Source organism: Limulus polyphemus, unplaced genomic scaffold, assembly GCF_000517525.1.
Source record: "Limulus polyphemus unplaced genomic scaffold, Limulus_polyphemus-2.1.2 Scaffold343, whole genome shotgun sequence".
In the NCBI taxonomy this organism is placed as follows: domain Eukaryota; kingdom Metazoa; phylum Arthropoda; class Merostomata; order Xiphosura; family Limulidae; genus Limulus; species Limulus polyphemus.
The window spans coordinates 16,288-36,165 of NW_013665953.1; the positions used below are offsets into that span (position 1 = coordinate 16,288).

The 19,878-nt window shown below is 33.6% G+C and overlaps 2 protein-coding genes across 4 annotated transcripts in view; one reads left to right on the plus strand and one right to left on the minus strand.

Moving 5' to 3' along the window:
- Nucleotides 1-1,618: 1,618 nt before the first annotated feature.
- On the plus strand, nucleotides 1,619-7,090 carry LOC111085346. 3 transcript variants are annotated; one of them, XR_002610189.1, is made up of 3 exons: nucleotides 1,619-1,824; nucleotides 3,270-7,030; nucleotides 7,065-7,081. XR_002610189.1 is itself a non-coding variant. In XM_022383517.1 (2 exons), exons 1-2 carry the CDS (start codon nucleotides 1,644-1,646, stop codon nucleotides 4,730-4,732), a joined length of 1,644 nt encoding a protein of 547 aa, XP_022239225.1. In that variant the 5' UTR covers nucleotides 1,619-1,643; the 3' UTR covers nucleotides 4,733-7,090. The 3 variants fall into 3 exon arrangements, 2 of the variants coding, with proteins under 2 accessions (XP_022239225.1, XP_022239226.1); XM_022383517.1 differs by having other exon boundaries at nucleotides 3,270-7,090; XM_022383518.1 differs by having other exon boundaries at nucleotides 1,619-1,806; nucleotides 3,270-7,089.
- Nucleotides 7,091-13,308: 6,218 nt separating this feature from the next.
- Nucleotides 13,309-19,878, minus strand: part of LOC106457534 (calsyntenin-1-like) — an 84,057-nt gene continuing 77,487 nt past the window's right edge. Inside the window, exons 13-15 of the mRNA XM_022383524.1 lie at nucleotides 17,852-18,035; nucleotides 17,408-17,580; nucleotides 13,309-16,633 (exon numbers count right to left, since the gene is read on the minus strand). Of these exons, the coding sequence (XP_022239232.1) occupies nucleotides 16,475-16,633; nucleotides 17,408-17,580; nucleotides 17,852-18,035 (516 nt within the window). The 3' untranslated portion in view covers nucleotides 13,309-16,474. The remainder of the gene's footprint in view (nucleotides 16,634-17,407; nucleotides 17,581-17,851; nucleotides 18,036-19,878) is intronic.

The window sequence follows — 19,878 nt, forward strand, 5'->3', positions numbered from 1 at the left end:
TAGGCTAGAGTTAGTGAGCGAATTTGATAACCAATAAACAGTAAATTATTGGGTCAGTTTGTCTGTTGATGCCAGTTAGTTCAGTCGAATAAAGTTTAGTTTATATTTGCACACAAAAGTACGAAAGATACCAATTAGTAACTAAGTGGAATTTCATTTTAGACGTCGTTTATTTACGATGTTAGGCCTGTAGTTATTTACATAAAACCACAGAACTCGTACAAATTGTACAACTTGTAGTTTATCATTAAATACTTTACATTTCTCGTTTTACCGAATAATTCGAAAGAATTTCCAACAACAGAAATCTTTAAAACAATGTATATACATGTGTGTGTGTGTGTGTGTATTTCCCTTTAAATGACATTTTAATTTGCAAAACGTACAGCTTACTTTTCAAGATCTCACATCTCATTGCCTTGTTATGTCTAAAAGAGAAAACAATGGTTTGATACATTTCAGTGAGTAGTGTTGAAATCCGGGTCTTTATCATTACGCACTTATGTGTATTTTATATTTTAGGGAAATGAAAATGCCAATCTGAACGTAATGTGTGTGCACTACAACTCTGAATTTAGACATTTTTGTGACATGACACTATTAATATCTTAGTTTGAATGTACAAAGTAACGTTATCATTTACTTCATAAGTATTATATAATGAAAATAAAAACCACGAACTGCTATCTTCAGTATATGTTGTTTAAAGTTCAATAAAGCTGCCTCTGGCCAATTCTGATGCTTACTGAATAGAATAAAAACTTCGTGAGCTGGAAGATAGCGAAATATTTTACTAATACGTGGAAAGTAGGCCTAATACTACATTTCCATATCTACAACTAGATATACTTCCGCAGGGTCCCTGAAAGTGCTCTGTCCCAATAGTAAATAAAACCAAAATTAAGAGTAACAAATATTTTTATTTCTTGCTTTTGAAGTCCATATGTCATGCTGTGTTGTGGCCTACAGAGTGCATAATTCTTCTCGTGATTCATGGCATGCGCACGTTTTACTGACGTCACGACAGTACAAATTGCAACGTTAAGCGTTCCTTGTGTGACGTCATTTTAGTGTCTACTGGCTGACTGATTGACAGACAACACACTACTGTATTGTGGTAGAAGTGTTTTAAACAGGTGACCCCAACAGATGGTCTTCGGCCCCCTTTCAAAGAAATCAACAGTGTTAAGGCAAGTCATTGTCAAAAAACTCTTTTTGGTAGCAATTAAATCCAAGCAAAATTTGTTGAAATCCCTGTTTGTGAATGACCGGGGCAGAAAATGTGTGAAGGGCTTGCTAAAAATAATGTGCCTAAACCTTCACCAGTTCGCTAAGTACTTTGACATAAAGAAATCATCAAGGAACAACATAAAGTATCGAATGAAAAATTGTGTTACAAAAAGTAACTGTTAAAGAGCTTTCTCAGTCAAAAATATTATATTTTTCTTAAATGTGGTGTCCCATAACTATACGAAAGAAAGTAAAAATGTTTTGTTAAATTCACTGTATTGTTACTTTGAAAGCCGACTTTTACCTTATACAATAATAAGATAAAATAAGCTGATTTTGAGCATAACTTAAGTCGTATTCTTACAAATTGGTTGCTATTTATTTTCCAGGCTCTCAATATTCTTGGAACTGTAATGCCGACTTTTTGGTCGAATTGGCACGAGAACGTAATTCTGTGGCTTAGATTAGGGGAAAGTTTAATCGTCCCTCTGCTCTTTTATCTGACGGATTCCCCTCATCGTGCAGCTTTGAGGCGTGCGTTCCAACGAAGAAGTGGCAAGTTCTCAGACTTTGGAGGTATCTTTCTAAATGGTGGAACAGTGTTTAGATATTTTTGGTGTATTTCTTTCTCTTAATAAAAATACCTCGCTAACAGCTTAAAATACCTTTATACCAATTATTATACTAATAGTAAGTAAAACTAAATATTAATTTACAACTTATATTATTCGTCTGACACTAACAGTTAATTCTTACACTATAGTTTACTTACGTGTAACTGTATTTATCCAACAGTACTGCTACTCCATACGTATTTAAAGTGTGGTACTTGTTTGGATCTATCTTTTTATAATCTTTGGTACTCTTATACATATTTTTTATCAATATTTTGTTTATGTACTTCCCCAAAATGTCGCGAGAGTGATTTTGTTACATTAAATAAGGTTCTCAGCTGTTAGGACAAAACAAAGGATTTAAGGCAGAAATGGAAAATTTGATACTAAAGCAATAATCAGGAGAATTTTAGCACTGGCACATGAGGCCCGTGCCCTGAATCCGCAGTTGGTGTCTTGAAAAATCAGAATAGAAAAAATCATGATCAATATCATACTGAAACGTTGAAAATTCCCGTGCCTATGGTCCCGAGCCCCGAATCTTTAAAGCGTCTAGCGACGTCTCTGAATTTTAGAAAAACAAAATTGTACATTTTTGTTCCAATTATGGCGGCCTTTGGATACAAAATTATTATACATGCAGTGTTTATTATACGTATAATTTGTATATTTATACAAAAATATAGTCCTAAAATATCTAAATTATCATTCTGGTATATCTGATCAGTGTAGAACAGATCAATTGAACAAATGGGGGGAAAGAGTGCCTATGAAGGGGTAATTATCACATTTAGGTCAGAAAAAAATGCTTTAAGGTTAGGGAATTTTGTTTAGTCTTATGACTTGGAACATTTTAATAACAAGTGTGCAAGAATGTGTTGACAACTGTCTTTGGGAAGGAGTTTACATCTACTTGGCACCAATAGACAATTATTAAATTATTTCCTAGGGACAAAGTCCTCTAATGATACTAGTTCTCCTTAGCAATTTTGTCATCTGGTATCCATATTATAAAAAAAAAAACAATTACAAAATTAATCATTACCATGGAAACAAACAGCCACTCAAACACGGCAGTTAACTTATATAAGGATTAATTAGAAATAATTTGCAAAATTAAGTTTTAAACGCTACATGCACGAGTTAATTTAATGTATTATGTAAGCTTAGTTTTTCTGTTAGTTTTCGCTTTCGTGTTCGTTTTTTTTTTTTTCACTAACAGCTAAATACATGTAAGTTATTTAATTTACTGGTGTAGTTAATCTGAAAGCCTAATTTTTATAACTATCTAATTTTTCAAAGAGGTCTTAAGATTTCTAAAATATAGGTGGCTACCACTTTGCTTTGTGTCAGTGACGAGCACTATTATGTAAGAAAAACCTAAAGACAGTAGAAAGTATAACGTAATATTTTATTTCTTTTCAGACAACGGCCGCTATCGAATGTATATAGAAGACGCCTTAGAAGGACAGATGAAGCCTAGTCCGTTTGGATCCGTCACCCCTATTGGAATCATCACAAACTATCGGAGAAAAGAAAAACGTGAGCAGAAACATTCACAGAAAAGAAACTGTTCGAACACAGGATCAAAGCGATATATATTAACCAGTATCTACGGGATCGACACCATATTGAACCCCAGCCATTTTAAAAACAATTTGAAGACAGTGGTACAAACCAAACCTCAGCCAGAGAAGCATGATGCCTGTTCTATAACGAAACATGGAAACATGCAGATGGACATAGGTACATGGAGAGATGATGAAACCCATATTTATGCTAGTCTATCTGACAGCTTTAGCAATCTAAGTTACCAATCAAGTTTACCTGACGGAAGTGTCTTTGGCCTCAGTTTTACAGAAGCTGAGGAACAAACTTATGATGGTTCTTTCACGACAATTGCCAACGACGATTTTGAGTTTCATGATACACGCCTTGGAGTCATCGATCTATTGATGCATGCAAATGACACCAATTTTAAACCTGAATCTGTGCCAAAACTTTCAGAATCAGCGTTAGAAGAAGAAACCTACAAATCTCTTGAAAACGAAATTCAACTGAGTGAAAATAACAATTCGTTGGAAACGGTTCAAGACTTGGTGATTCGCATTGATTCTCTTAATGATTCTTTTTGTGGGAAAAGTAATTTTGAGTTTGAAAATACTTCGGAGAAGACAAGACATCAACCTAATGATACTATCCCATTTCACATGTACCGAGTTAGCACCGAAGAACTGTGTAAGAGTGCTTTACCCCGTTCTGGAAACAGTTGGTTTTCGATGAATGATCTTGACCGTATTGGTGACAAGAATGACTGGACAAACTGCGAGTCGGAGGAGGCCATGTTTGTTGTTCCTGAAAAGAGTGAGTCCATGGTGTCGCTATATGAGGTCCCTAGGACTTGTGATCAGGCTAAAGCAAAATCAGTAAGTGAATCAAATCTTTTCTGTGAAAAAGATTCAGCTGAGATCCACCCCAAAAGTTCTTCACAAGAGGAAAACTTCAGTAGTGAAGGAAGACTTTTGGAGGCTTTATGGAAAAACAACAGGTCTTCGCTGGTCCTTGGACGAGGTAGCCACGTAAGAAAGGCCAAGAAACGAAAAACAAAAAATAAACAAAAATATGGTGACAGGAGTTCTTCACGGAAGCCTTTAGAAGAATTAGGGCCTGATCTAAATGGTGTATGCTGCTGGAACAAAGATCGTCACACAGGTCCTATGCTAATTGAAGAATACATGCGACCAATTGATGCTCTTCACGACTCACCATCACACGAAGAAAAAAACATTCAAAACTCCGAAATGAGTATAAATAATAAGGACAGTTTACAGTTAGCGCCACAAAACACAATTTCTTTGAATGAAGTGATTACGGACAGTATAAAATGAAGAATATCAAGTAGACTTGTATTGAAATGAATCGAGTCATGACGTACAGCCAAAACAGCTGATCAAATAAGCTTACTAAGCTTATACAAATAAGGCTGTTAACTTTCAGTTTCTTTCAGTGAAAGCGAAAAAGTTAATGTCAAATGCACACGACTGTAGACGATTATTTTTCTCCTTGCTTCCTATATTTTCATACATAAAGTGTTTAATACCAGCTGGCGATTCGGCTACCTCTCCTCACCAAATATGTATTATTTTGCTATACAAGACGTCTATTAAGACAAATAATTTGGCAATTTCGAAAAGTATATGAATCAATTGTAAGTTAAAACCCATATAGTAGTTCTCTCTCATGTATCTTATGAAACTCTTTTGTCCAAACGAGTAACAATGTTATTCTAAAACGGTTGTTATTACGTTTTTGGTATATAAAATATTTGCATAATGGCGTATGTTTTATTAATGCGTTCATTTTTGATCTATGTAATGTTGTGAATGTGCTTAATATAAGAGTCCACTAACCGTTAAATTGGTAATATCAATTCTGGAAATATGTTTATCAAGACTTTTTACGTCAAACGTTACTTCACAGCGAGTCAGGTCTGCCTAGGCCTAACTATGACAGTGCCAGAGACGACTCGGACGTATCAGAACTGTGAATTTACATAAGTTTTTAAATGTTTTAAGAATTGGATACCTGTAACTTGGTATTCACTGCAAATGTTGTTGTTTTGATGTATATAATGATTCAGCATTTTATCAGATTTCGGAATAGTTTTAAAGGTAATGTTGTAAGCATTAAGCAACTTTCTCGACCTAAGCTCAAACACTGTGGTCTACGATATGGAATATCTATAGAATATTGTTAACGATTTGCTTGTGTGATAATTTCTTAAGCCTTGTATATATGTTAAGAGATATAATGCTTTGGTAAAAAAAAGATTTGTGAACATTTTAGAGTTGTATAAAATTGAGGATTCATGAGAATCTTGTAGAACGATTACTGTTTAATTCTTACTAACAAATATTGACACTTGTCAATGAAGTTTCTTGAAGAACTGGACAACTCCATACTGGCATATGTATATATTCAAAGAGCGTTATAGCTGAACACCGTACGATATAGTAAACGTAGTCAGTAATGTTTCTTGTACATAGTTTTGTAAGCTATTGTGAATGTAAGGATTTGTCATCGCGTCTCATTTCCTCTAAAACGCGCTCCGCATTGGGGCCTTGAGTGCGCTATAAGACTGACGGCCAAACCCCACAATTCGGTCAGACAAGAGTAGTTCAAGAGTTGGCAATGGATGCTGTTAGCTAGCTACCTTCCCTCTAGTCTATCAGTTCAAAATTAAGTAACTTGTGTAACTTTGTGTGAAATTTCTAAAACAAACGAACTGTTTTAAAGTAGCATTTCCTGTTGACTTAGAGCCATTTTATGTAAAATAAAGCATTTAACTGGCTCTGCAGTTTCAATAATATATGTCAATAACCGTTATCATAACAAGAATATTTCTAAGAGCGATGCTGTTTGGCGGATGAAAAGAATAGATTGGGACAGTTTTCAGATACTAAGAAAATTAATCTATTAACGTTATCCTACAGATGTAATTTAATTATCTGACAAAAATCCCTTTACCACCTCAAAAGTATTTATTCACCTCATGTAAATGTATTTTACTCAACTAATGATTGGCATGAATTTGTAGTTTTTAAATATATTCCACTTTCAAATGGACGTATTGTTGGTACGGGGGTTTCTTTATGAAATTTTCTGTTACTGATTTTGGCATGGGGTCCTCCATTAATATTGTTTTATTTTTTAAAACAACATATATATTTATGTAGTTATTTAAAAATATATGAAACAATGAATTTTCAACAAAAGCATTTTGCGTGTATTGTCTTTGTTGTGCAGTCTCAAGAATTCAAAGAGAATGAAACAATTAAATAACAACAGCAACAACAAAAAAAATCAGTTGGAAACTTCATACCGAAATATGTCACGTGACTGTAGAGACTGTCGTCAAGTGGATAATCTACTGTAAATAACATAAAGTTCAATTTTTTTTTGTATTGATATAATCTTTGTGTATAAAAAGCAAGATTTTATCGGCTATGAAATATTATGTACGCGTTTTAGCTACAAATACATAACAGAGCCTTTTCTCGCTAACGAGTTACATAATAATAAGATTCATGGCTACCTGAATTCATTCTTTGTGAGAACTTAGTAAAGCTTAGTGTGGCTTTAGATCGTGTAAAAAAAATAGGCACAATAGTGTAATTTTGTAAATGGTTAATTATGACTATGTAAAAACAACAACAAAAGTTTGTCATGGTTGATAAAAAAATAAAACTTTTGGAGAACCAAAATTACAGAGGTTTTAATGTTAAAGGTTAAAGAACAACTCGGTGTCACGGTTATGTTTTTTATTTTTTCTTATCGCACGAGAGAGGAATGTTTGTGCAACTTTTATGTTGTGAATATTTTGTAAAGTTAGTTACTTTATAGATTTAAACTTCGAGGACCTATGAAAAGGCTTATACTCAGTTCACAAATTAAAATTAGTTTGTTTGTAATTAAGCACAAAGCTACACAATGGGCTATCTGTGCTCTGCCCACCACGGGTATCAAAACCCGTATTCTAGCGTTGTAAGTCCGCAGACATACCGCTGTGCCACTGGGGGGCATTGTACCTATGATTCTGCCTTTTTTAATTGTTTCTCAATGAGCTCTCAAGTGCATTGAAACGCTGTAAGTCTACGGATTTACAACGCTAAAATCAGGGTGGTTAGGGCGCTCGACTCGCAATCTACGGGTCGCGGGTTCGTATCCTAGTCCCACGAAACGTGCTCGCCCTTTCAGCAGTGGGGGCGTTATAAAGCTACGGTCAATCCCTTTATTCGTTGGTAAAAGAGTAGCCCATGAGTTGGCGGTGGGTGGTGATGACTAGGTGCCTTTCCTCTAGTCTTTCACTGCTAAATTAGGGACGGCTAGCACAGATTACCCTCGTGTAGCTATGCGCGAAATTCATAACAAACCAAACCATTAAGCTTTGCTATGAAAACACACACTCACCTCACTACTGTGAATTAAGAAAACCGACCAATCCCGAGTCTTCTGACAATATCACTTATTTTTACTGACCATACAGCAGCTTTTTAATACTCTTGTTTCAGCTAAAACCTGTAGTTTTTACATCCTCACCAATAGAGAAATCTGAGCAGAATCATGCCATCCTTTATCATCCCTATATTCTCTCTGCAGTCTTATAGCAAGGCAGAATACTTACCAGTCCTGTCTGTTTGTCACAACTTATTCCTGTATTATCTCCTCGTTCCTATCAATACGAAAAAAAAGGCACAATAGTGTAATTATGTAAATGGTTAATTATTACTTTGTATCATTATTCCTGTGTTATCTCCTCATTCTTATCAATACGATAATTTATCCGTCGTATGTATTGCCTTCGCTCGTCTCCACTTCTATTTCTAACTTCGTTGGACCATATATGTCCTACCATACTTACAAAAACAAAGAATTTTTCATCTATATACCAATACAAAACATACCGTTAAAATATGATATTTTAAACGCCGATTTTCCTGTAGATTCTCAATTCCATATGCACAGCATTTTACATGTAAACTCTTATAATAATTCTGTTCATTCACTAAATAACTCTACAGAAACATCATAAGTCAAACTTAATGAGGCCACTACTGATACTTAGGACGTTCTACGAACTCGACAATACCTAATGAATTACATCTGGATTATTTGAAGACTCGAAAGACAACCGAAGACTAACTTAACAAAGGAATGGTAAGCTCTGCTTGACCAGTGGATCATATGCTCCACACAGTAAACGTTTACAATAATAGTCACTCACTAAATATATTAGATGGTATTTATTATGAAAATTTTATTAACTTGAGCTAAAATAAAACACACGCACTTTATATAATATATATAAACTATTTAATTAAGTGACTATCTGTGGTATCTGTATATACAGCCTACCAATGAGGAGTTAAATGTTCACTTCGGAAAGAACGATGTTTTATTAGATAAGTCATGACAATAGACTTTTACACTGTTATAGGTGAAGAAATTACCACAACAAAATAACTTTCATGGTTTAAATGAAAAAATAACAGAAAAATTACGATACAATTTACTACATGTAGAATCCACAGTAGCCTATTCTTCTGTATGGTTCTGGTAAAAAATAATAACAACATAGGTACAAGGTTACCATTATTGTTTAATGGATCTGCCCTGTTAGGCAGAAACACGGTTAGACATCGCATTTTAAAGATCTATAACTTGAGTCTGTGATATTGAACCTCACTTATGGAAAAAGACTTGGTGTCCCCAAAAGTTGGTTATTTGGAACATTTTACAGGGAATCACCAACGATGGACTATACATGATCTGTAGAGTTTATATCCGTCGATTGTCCTGGCGGTGGGAAAGTGACAATGCCCTGACCTTCAATCCATCGTCTTGTGACTTGGGCTGAACGACCAGGTGCACCATCTTGCATGGAAACACTGTTTTGTCTGGTAAGGTGGTTATCGCGTTGACGGGTAGAAAGAAGGCTTTACTTGAAAACAGTGATGTATCGAGCACCAGCTGCCAAAACGGCACCCCACACCATAACAGAAATACCGCTGTATTTTGTCGTGGCTTGCATATTGTTTAACAAAGGTTCCAGGGAGGATAGTCGCCAAACCCATGTTCGCCCACAGCCCGAGAATTGTGTAATCTGGACTTGTCGGAAGAAACTAGTGTTCCAAAAGGTGGAAGGTGTGTAGAACCTGTGATACTCAGTGCTGTCAACGTATAATATTGCTTGGAATGAGGAGTGTTTTCCATCTGGTTATTTTGCCATTGTATCTCATGCTATGAAGAAAACTTTTGATGATATTGGAGCACATTTGCGCCTGTCCTGCAACAATAGCGACTGTTTCATGTGGGTCATTCTACACACTTCTCCCCACAAGCTATAGTTTATTGGCACGCGGATCATGGAAAAACAATTTTCTTACGTCTCTGGAAACTGTATTGTCCTCACATTCACCTCGTGTAAATACGGTTAATTCCCTGTATCCTTTGTTCGAAGCATGGTATTTTGTGATCTTTCCCTAGGTGTAACTGTATTGATATGTCGTGTTATTTGCGTATGACGTCATAGAGGTGGTTGATGTGTGTTATTGGGGGGCGTCTATTTACTTACTGGTGGTCTGTATTTATATATTCACTACAGACAAGTCTCAGCCCTTTCAGTCAAGTTCTTTTTAGATAATGAACCTGAAGTAACAGACACATTGACATTCATAAAATAATTCGATATAATCTACCGAGTCACTTTCTAATTTCAGGGGAAAAAAAAACCTGCACGATAGTCTTTGATACAAGTAGTCTCTCACATTTTATGAGAACTGTATATAAGCTTCACTGAATGAATAGGACTTATTTCTCCGAGGTAGTAAAGAAAATATTTCATTCAAAACCAAACACACATAGGGGCACATTTTGGCTCAAAGCAGCGTACCTGCCACACACTTAATGGTGAACTATTTAACAAATTATTGTTTTAGTAACAAAGAAAAATGCGGTTCTCACCGCTAATACTGCGATAGTTATATAAATAAAAAAAATTATAGTTTTTCTTATTGTTTGTTTGTTGAATTTCGCGAAAAGCTACACGAGGACTATCTGCGCTCGCCGTCCCCAATTTAGAAGTGATAGACTAGAGGGAAGGAAGCTAGTCAACATCACACACAGCCAACTCTTTTACTAAAGAAAAGTGGGATTGACCATCATATTAAAATGTTCTAATGACTGAAAGGGCGAGCATATTTGCTAACAGGATTCGAACCCGCAATCTGTAGTTTGCAAGTCGAGTTGTTGATAGGGTTGTTGCCTTGAAATTTGGTCAAAATCATATTTTATTTTTACTAAAGTAATCTTACTTCGGTGATGTAACATGTTCTATCATTCGGTGAATTATTTTGGACTATTTGGTAAAAATAATGTCAATTCCAATCCACGTAACAATAACGAATTAACTTATTTTTTCAATAAGCATTTGCTACAACTTCGTTCACTAGTAGGCTTAATTTCGTAAATAAAATTTTCAACAACACATAAAATCCGAAACTAATGTAGACTTAACTTCAAATACAACAGAAGTTCCGAGATTAATGGTAGTTGTGCATAATTTACTTAGTTTAGTTTGATAAATAAACATGCTAACTCACTGAGTAACCAAACAGAATATACACATCTCTCACTTCTAACACTGATTAACCTTTCTGATACTGATTGAACAGACTCAATCGTCACTGATTATATTGTACCCTTGTTTCTATATATTACAAGAAGCTTCTCGATTCTTAAGTTTCATACTCATTCCAGATCTTAAAATCATGCGTCCTCTAGAAATATCTAAATTAAAACATTGAAAATAAAGCTTACAACAGTATTTGTGTGACTTTTCAATTGCTAGAATTAGAAAAAAAAAGGAAGCTTCAAAAAGAGTAAGTAATAGTAATAATAACCAATATAACATTTCTATTACGCGTTTTATCGCTGAGAGTGTTATTTTAAGTTATTTAGTAAAACTAATGCCATATAAAGATAGCATTTCTTCAATAAACTTCGCTGTAGCAACGTTCATTTTTAGGCCTAAAGTAACAAATAAACCCAGAAACTAATGTAAGCCCAACTTCTCAAATATAATCTAAAGTGAAACTCCAGGACTAATATTATGTATGCCTAACTTACTTGTAGCACTCCTCGGTTAATCGATCGAGTAACTAAATAACTCTCACTTCTAATACTGAATAAACGCAATCATCATTGATTAGATATATTTATAACTAGCCTTGTTTCTGCATATCATACACAGCTATATTCTTAACTTTCTAGATCTTAAAGTCATGCACCCTCTAGCAAACATCCAAACTAAAACATCGAAAATATAACTTACATCAATAATAAAAAAAGAAAAACAATATCAACAAATCACCATGATTTACGCAGCCATACATAGTCTTGAAGTTTATTTGGTGCTGCCACCTAGTGACAGCCGTTTAAATCATTTCTCGTCTTTGGTATATTGAAATAAATGATATAAAATCATACATGTACATTGCATATCGATTTAACTAGAATATTGTAACTAACTGTTATCGTCAACCAATCCACGTATAATCTAGATTATAGTCTTTACAATTCTATTGGTGCAAAAAAAAGCTTGACGATAATTTTACTGTGGGCGAATAAAGGGAACATAACATTAAAGGACAGCAACCGGTTCAAAAGGCTAACCACCCTGTCAAAAAATAAAACTGTCTTAGCTGAAGATGACTTCTTTCTTCTCAAAATTTATGCTTGTGTCTCCTATCCTTACCATTAAATATGAAAAAAAAAATGATGCAACAATATCTGGTATGACAACATTTCAGGTGTCATCTTAGTAGTTCTTCTCTGAACACTTTCCAACAATTCAAAGTTCTTTCTGAGGTAAAGAGTTCAATACTGAACACACAACAGTCCAAATGTGGTCTAATTAATGACGTATACAATGATATTATAACCACTTTAAGATTTGTATTCAGTGTTTCTGTAGATACAACCTAAAGTCATATTTGCTCTGCCACTAGCACATTGTTTGGATGGCTTAAGAGACTGATGAACCAGAACAGAAAGACTTTTTCCCATAACACTATTAAGGTTATTCCCATTAAAATTATGCTCATAATTCAAATTGTGATATCCCACATTCAGTATTTTGCATTTATTATAATTAAAATCCGTTTGTCATTTATTTGGCCCTCACCAAATAACCCAAATCCTTTGTAAAGCAGTAGCATTCTCCCCACAGCTGCAATACCCAAAACTTTAATGTCATCAGCACATTTAACTAATTTATTGACCATTTCTTCATCTACGTCATTAATGTAAATAAAAAAAGATCAAAGGTTCTAACACTGGGCCCTGAGGTATCCCACTTGTGACATTAACCCAGTTTCGACTGAACACTATTTTACCAACCCTCTGCTTTCTTTCGTCTAGCCAATTTTCTATCCAGTGAGCTGACCTATCCTCCACACACAGAGATAACTTTTTAACAACCCTTTTATGGGTCGCCCTAAACTGTGAAGCATAATTTTAAATATAAACGGGTAATACAAAATTAGGAGGAAACATAGGCGTTATGAAGCAACAGGGATATGAAGGTAGGACATTGTTTGTTTGTTTTTATTTATGATACGCTATTTTTGCTGTGTCCACCACAGGGATCGAATGCCGATTAATATTTAATCATGTTTTTTTTCTTTCTTAATCAATAAAAAATGTTGCCTTTTTTATGCTAGAAAAAATAACATTTAATTGCCACCAGGTGGCATGATTTAATACTTTGTTTTAGCTTCTTTTATTAAAATTATAGAATAAAATGAAATTTCACATCTAGGTTACAAACGAGAAAACATTACATTACATTAGATAGAAAATCTAGATCATAGTTTATAAGTCAAAATAACGATTATTCAAAGAATGAGGGGTAAAATGTAACATTTTATTGCAACACTTATAATCACTCCATACAGCATATGCTTCTTAGATTTCAATTTTTCATTAGCTTATCAAAGTTTAACAAGAATCACCTTTAATATAAGTTTCTTTATAAACTTCTATATCAATTCAGCTGATCTGAAAAGCTAACACAATCAGTACAAATGTTTTCAGTTACCAACTAAACAATATATGACTAACAATAAAATTTTAAAATGTAGGTGGCTACATAATTGTTGTTAATAATGTCTAAAACTTTTCTAATGATTAAGTATTTAAATTAATTCTGTTTTCACATAAATTGTCTTTTTTTATACAGGGTTCAGTTAATTAAACTGTTTCTAGCTCATAACACTGCCCTCATACAGGAAGCTTTATAAAATAAGACTCTAAACAAAATGTCTGCAAAACATGAAATATAATAGTCCAGTAAAACATATACATCTTGGAATTAAAATTCACCTATGTCAACCAATGTTTCCAACAACAACAACCAGCAATAAAATATTTTTCCTCACTACCCTAATTTACACATAGGTTTGTAAAACAAGCCTAATCACATATACTGTGCATGAACATTCAAGATTAAAAAACTTATTCAAGTTCTAGTACTAATTTTAAGTTTTCAAGAAATTTTTAAAATAATTTTTTGGAGCAAAATGTAAATCTTTACCACATTATTTGGGTATTTCTTTACAACATTCGCTAATGTGGAAACAATCTTGATTATCATCTGGAAAATAAGAATCTTTGATAAATCTATAATCAATATCGGCAATTACACTTAAGGTCTTGTTTCCATGGAAATTTTAATACAGATACTATAACCAGAAAAGTTTAGCTTATCAATCAGATATTATAGTTTTGATCAATGTTTTAATGAAAATTTGCATTATAACTTCTAACAACCAAAAAATTATTTTGTTCCCCCACTTGTTCCCTGGAGTCAACCAATTCATAGTGAGGTATGACTTCCACCTCTAGGAAAAGAAACCACAACAACAAATGACTCTATAATGTTCTAGGTAAAGAAACCATGACAACAAATGACTCTATGATGTTCTAGGTAAAGAAACCATGACAACAGATTACTCTATAACGTTCAAGGTAAAGAAACCATGACAACAGATTACTCTATAACGTTCAAGGTAAAGAAACCATGACAACAAATCACTCTATAATGTTCAAGGTAAAGAAACCATGACAACAAACCTTTACATTGTTGTAGGTTAAGAAATTATCCCAACATAATAATTTACAAGAAAATATTCCTATACAACTTACTACATGTAGAATCCATAGTAGCTAATTTGTCTGCAGTGTTCTAGGTAACAACTACTAATCACAAGCTCTTAAACAGTATTCTATTTAAGAGCTATGGGAACTTATGACATACTATGCAAAGAAATCAAGGTAGCTAGCTCTTTTGCACAGTTCATATTAGAGACATTATTAGAACTATATATATATATCGTTATAGCAAAGAAACTATGGTAACAAGATCTTTTACAATGTTTTAGTAGATACAACATGGTTCAAAAATTGCCTTTACAATGGTCTAATTGACCTTGGTAATTTTAGATGTCTCATAATTCTTTCTTAGATCTTGAAATAGGTAGGTTTTTTACAGCAAAAATCTTAAGTAAAAGAAAAATTATTAAAATAGTTACTAAGTTTAGGTTTTATTTTTTAATGTTTTTTTACCTGTTGAAAAAATATTCAAACACTAGTTTCCCCTCACCTTTATATCTACAATAAGGACATATTTTTCTGAATTAACACAAATGGAATGTTTTAGCATAAAACATTTGTTCAACTACAACATTTGTTTTGTTAGAGACAAAATTAAAAGTAATTTCCACAGTAACACTGTACCTTTAATTGAAAAGGCTAGGGTGGTAGAAAAAAAAAGGTTAATACTAAAAATATTTTGGAACTTTTCTTTGAAAGAAGCTAATTATGTTCCTGAAAGTTTAGTCAAAATATTTCAAAACCACTTGGTGATAAAAACTGCTTAACTTTAAAATTTTTGTCACTTTCACTTGCTGTTAAAATTTAACTGAATCAAAGCATTGAAAGAAAAATAACGACAAACACTTTGTAATGGTCAGGATGTGAGTTGTCTGCACTGGTGCAAGCTGATCTTGGTTCAGGTTTTAATCAGGGCAAAGTCCTTAATGTTCTCATTAGTTACAATTTCATTTCTAACTTAAGAGGCATTAATCAGATATGTTGAAGATTTCAACATCTCATCTTCTGTTGTTGAAAATCCCATCTTCTCATGAAAATTAAATCGTTTTTGCTCCAAGCTTTTACACGGCATTCAACTTCATTCACACACACACAAATTTACATCCACGCACACACACATACACATAGGAAGAACATTAAGTAAACAGACTAAGACACACAGAAGATAAAAATTAAGAAGACTCACCACAAATGTTCAATACATTTCATGGGAGCTTGCTAATCTACACGGTTACAAGTAAATAAAATTACAAGAAAGAATGCTCTCACAAGTTGTAGTAAAACACTAAGATTTTTTAAACAGGAAAAATATCAACAGATAGATTTGGATATGTTATTTAGCTCACTTTGCAAGTTCACAAGTCCCTTACAACATAACTAAGGTACGAGAATGGTCAACCTAGTTGTACATGGTATTGCAATATCGCTAAGAGTGGTGGAAGATGTAGAGAATCGCTACAGAGTGCTTATCACAATCTACTTATTCATTTTTACAAAGCAAAGCTCTACAGCAGAACTGAAACCAATGTCTAAAGGTGCTATTAAGTAATGTGCCAATAAATATTTTTCCTAAGAAATACAATTATATTTTCTAACAGTTACAAAGATGTAATCAAAAGATAATCTAAAACTCGTTATGGCACTTTCTATTACATAATTCATTATATAATTAACAAAAATATTTTTCTAAATCAAATATATGTAGGCAGCAACAGAGAAAAATAAAACAGCTTGATGTAAAGCAAGCAATAAAATATGCAAACTAATGTATCAAAAATTTTCTCTTTCAGCATGATACGCTTCTGGTTTAAAGGTACATGTATTCACTTATGCATCATAGGTGGTGTATCAACAAGAGGGGCAGGGAGTAGCAGGGGGAACAGTAGAAGAAACTAAAGTTAGAATGACATATTTGAGTCATCCCACTCAAGCTCTCGCTCCTTAACTTTCTCAGTTTCTTCCTCAGAACTCTCCCCATCATGATAGTTACTACCATCATCAGAATCACTATCATCATCCTCTTGAACGGGTTGAGTTTCTTTCTGCTCTAGAATTTGCTGAAAAAAAAAACAAAAAGAAATAAAAATTACTCTTCCAAATGAAAGGGCATAGAATGAAAAACCTTGATTGTAAATTCTGAATTTCTCTTGAAATGCATTCTTCTCAATGTTAAAACATCAGATGAGGTATAATAACAATTGGATACTTGCCTTCCTGTATCATTCCTCAAAGATCTTACTCCCATCCTCATATTTTGCTTACCCTTAATGTATTTGAAGAAATCCTTACATTACTATCAATTTTTTTATTTTCAGCCAACCTCTTTTCATATAGTTTTTAATTTCCCACTTGACCTACTTTCCTGATCTTCTATAATCCTCTAAATCTCCCATCATTGCAGTCAATTTAAATTTCTGATATTTATAATGTTTTTCTTTAATTTTATCCTTTATACCCTTTGTAATCCTACCTGGTTTTTCTTGCAGCCATTTTTTTTTCTGTAATATACTATACAGAACTAACAGCTAGTACAGAGTCACTTTACACTTACACACTCATGGAAATGCAACTATATATACCAGTCACTGTTTACATTCATTAACTTAATAACTATCTATAATGTCACTGTATTTGTACCTATCAGTGAGTTGTAACCAATTACAAAACTAAAATGTTACAACTTAATACTTATAACCAAGCTACTGAAGTTTATCTGTTTGAAACAACAAACGAATACTACTGTACCTCATCTGTCTGATAAACAAATGTAGAATTATAGCCACTTATGACATCAAGGTACTTGCATTCAAGTCCAAAGTTATAGTACTTACATCCATGGGATTGACAGTGATTGTGAGGGATGTGTCATCCCAAGCCATCTCTTGCTCATCATCTCGTGAATCCTGAGATTGATGGTGAGCTGCACGGATACGGATAACTCCTAGTACAATCATGAAGACGAGGAAGCCAACACAAACCACTATAATGATGGTCATGGCATTACCTGTTTAAAAAAACAACAAATATAACTGGTTTATACACAATTACTAATTTTATATTAAACTGAGTGACCATAAGAACAAACAACAGGCTCAAAAATCTTGATTGGGTGACTTAAGTACTATCTTAATACTTTCTAAATTTTATTAGGATGACAAGTATTATTTCACAGTCTTAAATTTTTAATAATTATTCATTAAATTGGAACATTTTATGGACTGCATATGTTAATATGTTCTTTCAACCCCAGTACAAACTTAATTTTGACAACTTACTAGCAGAAGTCTTGGTTACAGTTTCTCCACTGTCCAGATGTTTGTCATTCATGTTGTCTGACTTGACTTGAGGAACTTGACTATCTACCATGTGCTGGTTAACTTGGGCATGAGCAAATGATACAGGATTGAGCTGATTTTCTATCTCATGACTAGGTTCTGCACGTGGATGAATTACCGTTAACTAAAAAGATAAAAATTCAAAGGTCGGCTTAATTTATAAAATTAGTAGACTGGCCATATTTACTTCCTTCTCAATCAGGTCAACGAAGTATCTTTACAATAGGTTTTGCTAAAATGTTTTCAAAATTAAATCTTGATGCTCAACCTCTTGCTCTTTGGTAGAGGTAAAAGAAATTAATGTAGAAATTTCAGGCTTTCAAGCACCTTTTGATGAATTTGTAAATATAAATTGTAGCTATAAACATATAAAAATACTGATAAGTTTAGTGTACTTTAAAAGAGTTTTGGAAATTAATTTAAATTAAATTTTGAAATTAAAAGGAAATCATACCTTTTCTGATTTCATATCTCAGTCTCCTAATTTACTGTTACAGGCAAAGACAAAATAATACCTATTATTGGTTTAATTACATTCCGATACCCAGTGTCAAGCACCAGCTACCTTCTTCTTCCTGACTACAACGCATTCACAAGATTTTCATAAATAAGGGAGTTAGTTTTGCAGTATTATATCACAAGTGTGATTATTCATGTCGCAGGTGCTATATACAGTGTGTGGATCTGTGTATTTGGAAACACGAGCTACACAATACTTAACAATGAATACAAGGATATAATGCATGATCTGTTTTTCCACTAAATATTGATTTACTTTTATTACTGGGTATAACAACAACAAAAAAAAAAAGACTGGTTTGGTGCCCTTTTTTTTTGTATACATACATACATTATGAATTTCATATTCTGAAAAAGGGTGGAGGTGATTCTTTGCATCCATGAGCCCCCCCCCCCATTCCTCCCATAGTATGAATGTTTTTTATGAAAACATAACTTTTTATACATGATGTTACTGATTCGCTATGTAATTATTCAGGAATCATTCTTTCTTTACAACCTACATGATTAATATATTGCTGTGATCATAAAAAAACATGTGTGCCATCTAAGACTAATGTCTTGACAAATTCCTTGCTTTCCCTTATAGTTATACACTCCCTCCGACTTTATGTGAAAACTTATAGAATTTTGATTCAACTAAAAGTTGCAAGAAATGCTCCAAAAAAAAGCCTTATTTAGTTTTGTAATTACTGTGATGAAGTTATTGCACTTACAATCCTAACAAAGTGTGAAAAAATACCCCAAAAGAATTAAATAATATATCTATGTACGAGTTGTGGTACAATATCAGTATGCATTTAGTCCTAGTGACAGACAGAGTACAAGAAGCACATTAAGTTTATTTTACGGGGACAAAGTATTAGGTCGTCAAGAAATTAACGTCGCTTTTTTTAAATGGAAAAACCCAAACAACTTATATATCAAAACAAAACATTTATTAAATGAAATACTCTCCATTCTTATCGATGATGCTTCTTCATCTTACAATCAGGTTTCTAATGCCCTGATTAAAGAAATCACTTGGCTTTGAAGTAAAAACATGTCGATGTCCTCTTTAACACCTTCCACTTGCATACGTTTTCCCATTAAGATGTCGTTGCACCAAACAAAAAAGATGGTAATCTGATGGTGCCATATTTGGAGAGTATGGTGGGTGGGGGAGAACTTCCGTAACCAACTCCATAATCTTGTGTTGCGTCAAACGTGCCACATGTGGATGTGCATTGTTGTGGAGAAGAAGAACACCTTTCCGATTGATGAATGAAGGGCGTTTCTGATGAAGGGCTTGATTTAAATGTTCCAGTTGCTGACTATAGATCTCTGCATTGACAGTTCGCTGTGGATTGAGGAGTTCGAAATGAATTACTCCTTTGATGTCCCACCAAATGCAAAGCATCACTTTCTGCGGATGGAGTCGAGGTTTTGGGATCGGAAGTGGTTTTTAT

Bases quoted from the DNA above. Each gene is read 5' to 3' on its own strand.
- LOC111085346 (XM_022383517.1), top strand. From the start codon at position 1,644: ATGCCGACTTTTTGGTCGAATTGGCACGAGAACGTAATTCTGTGGCTT. The intron at 1,825-3,269 runs GAACAGTGTTTA...ATTTCTTTTCAG, and splicing joins AGGTATCTTTCTAAATGGTG to ACAACGGCCGCTATCGAATG.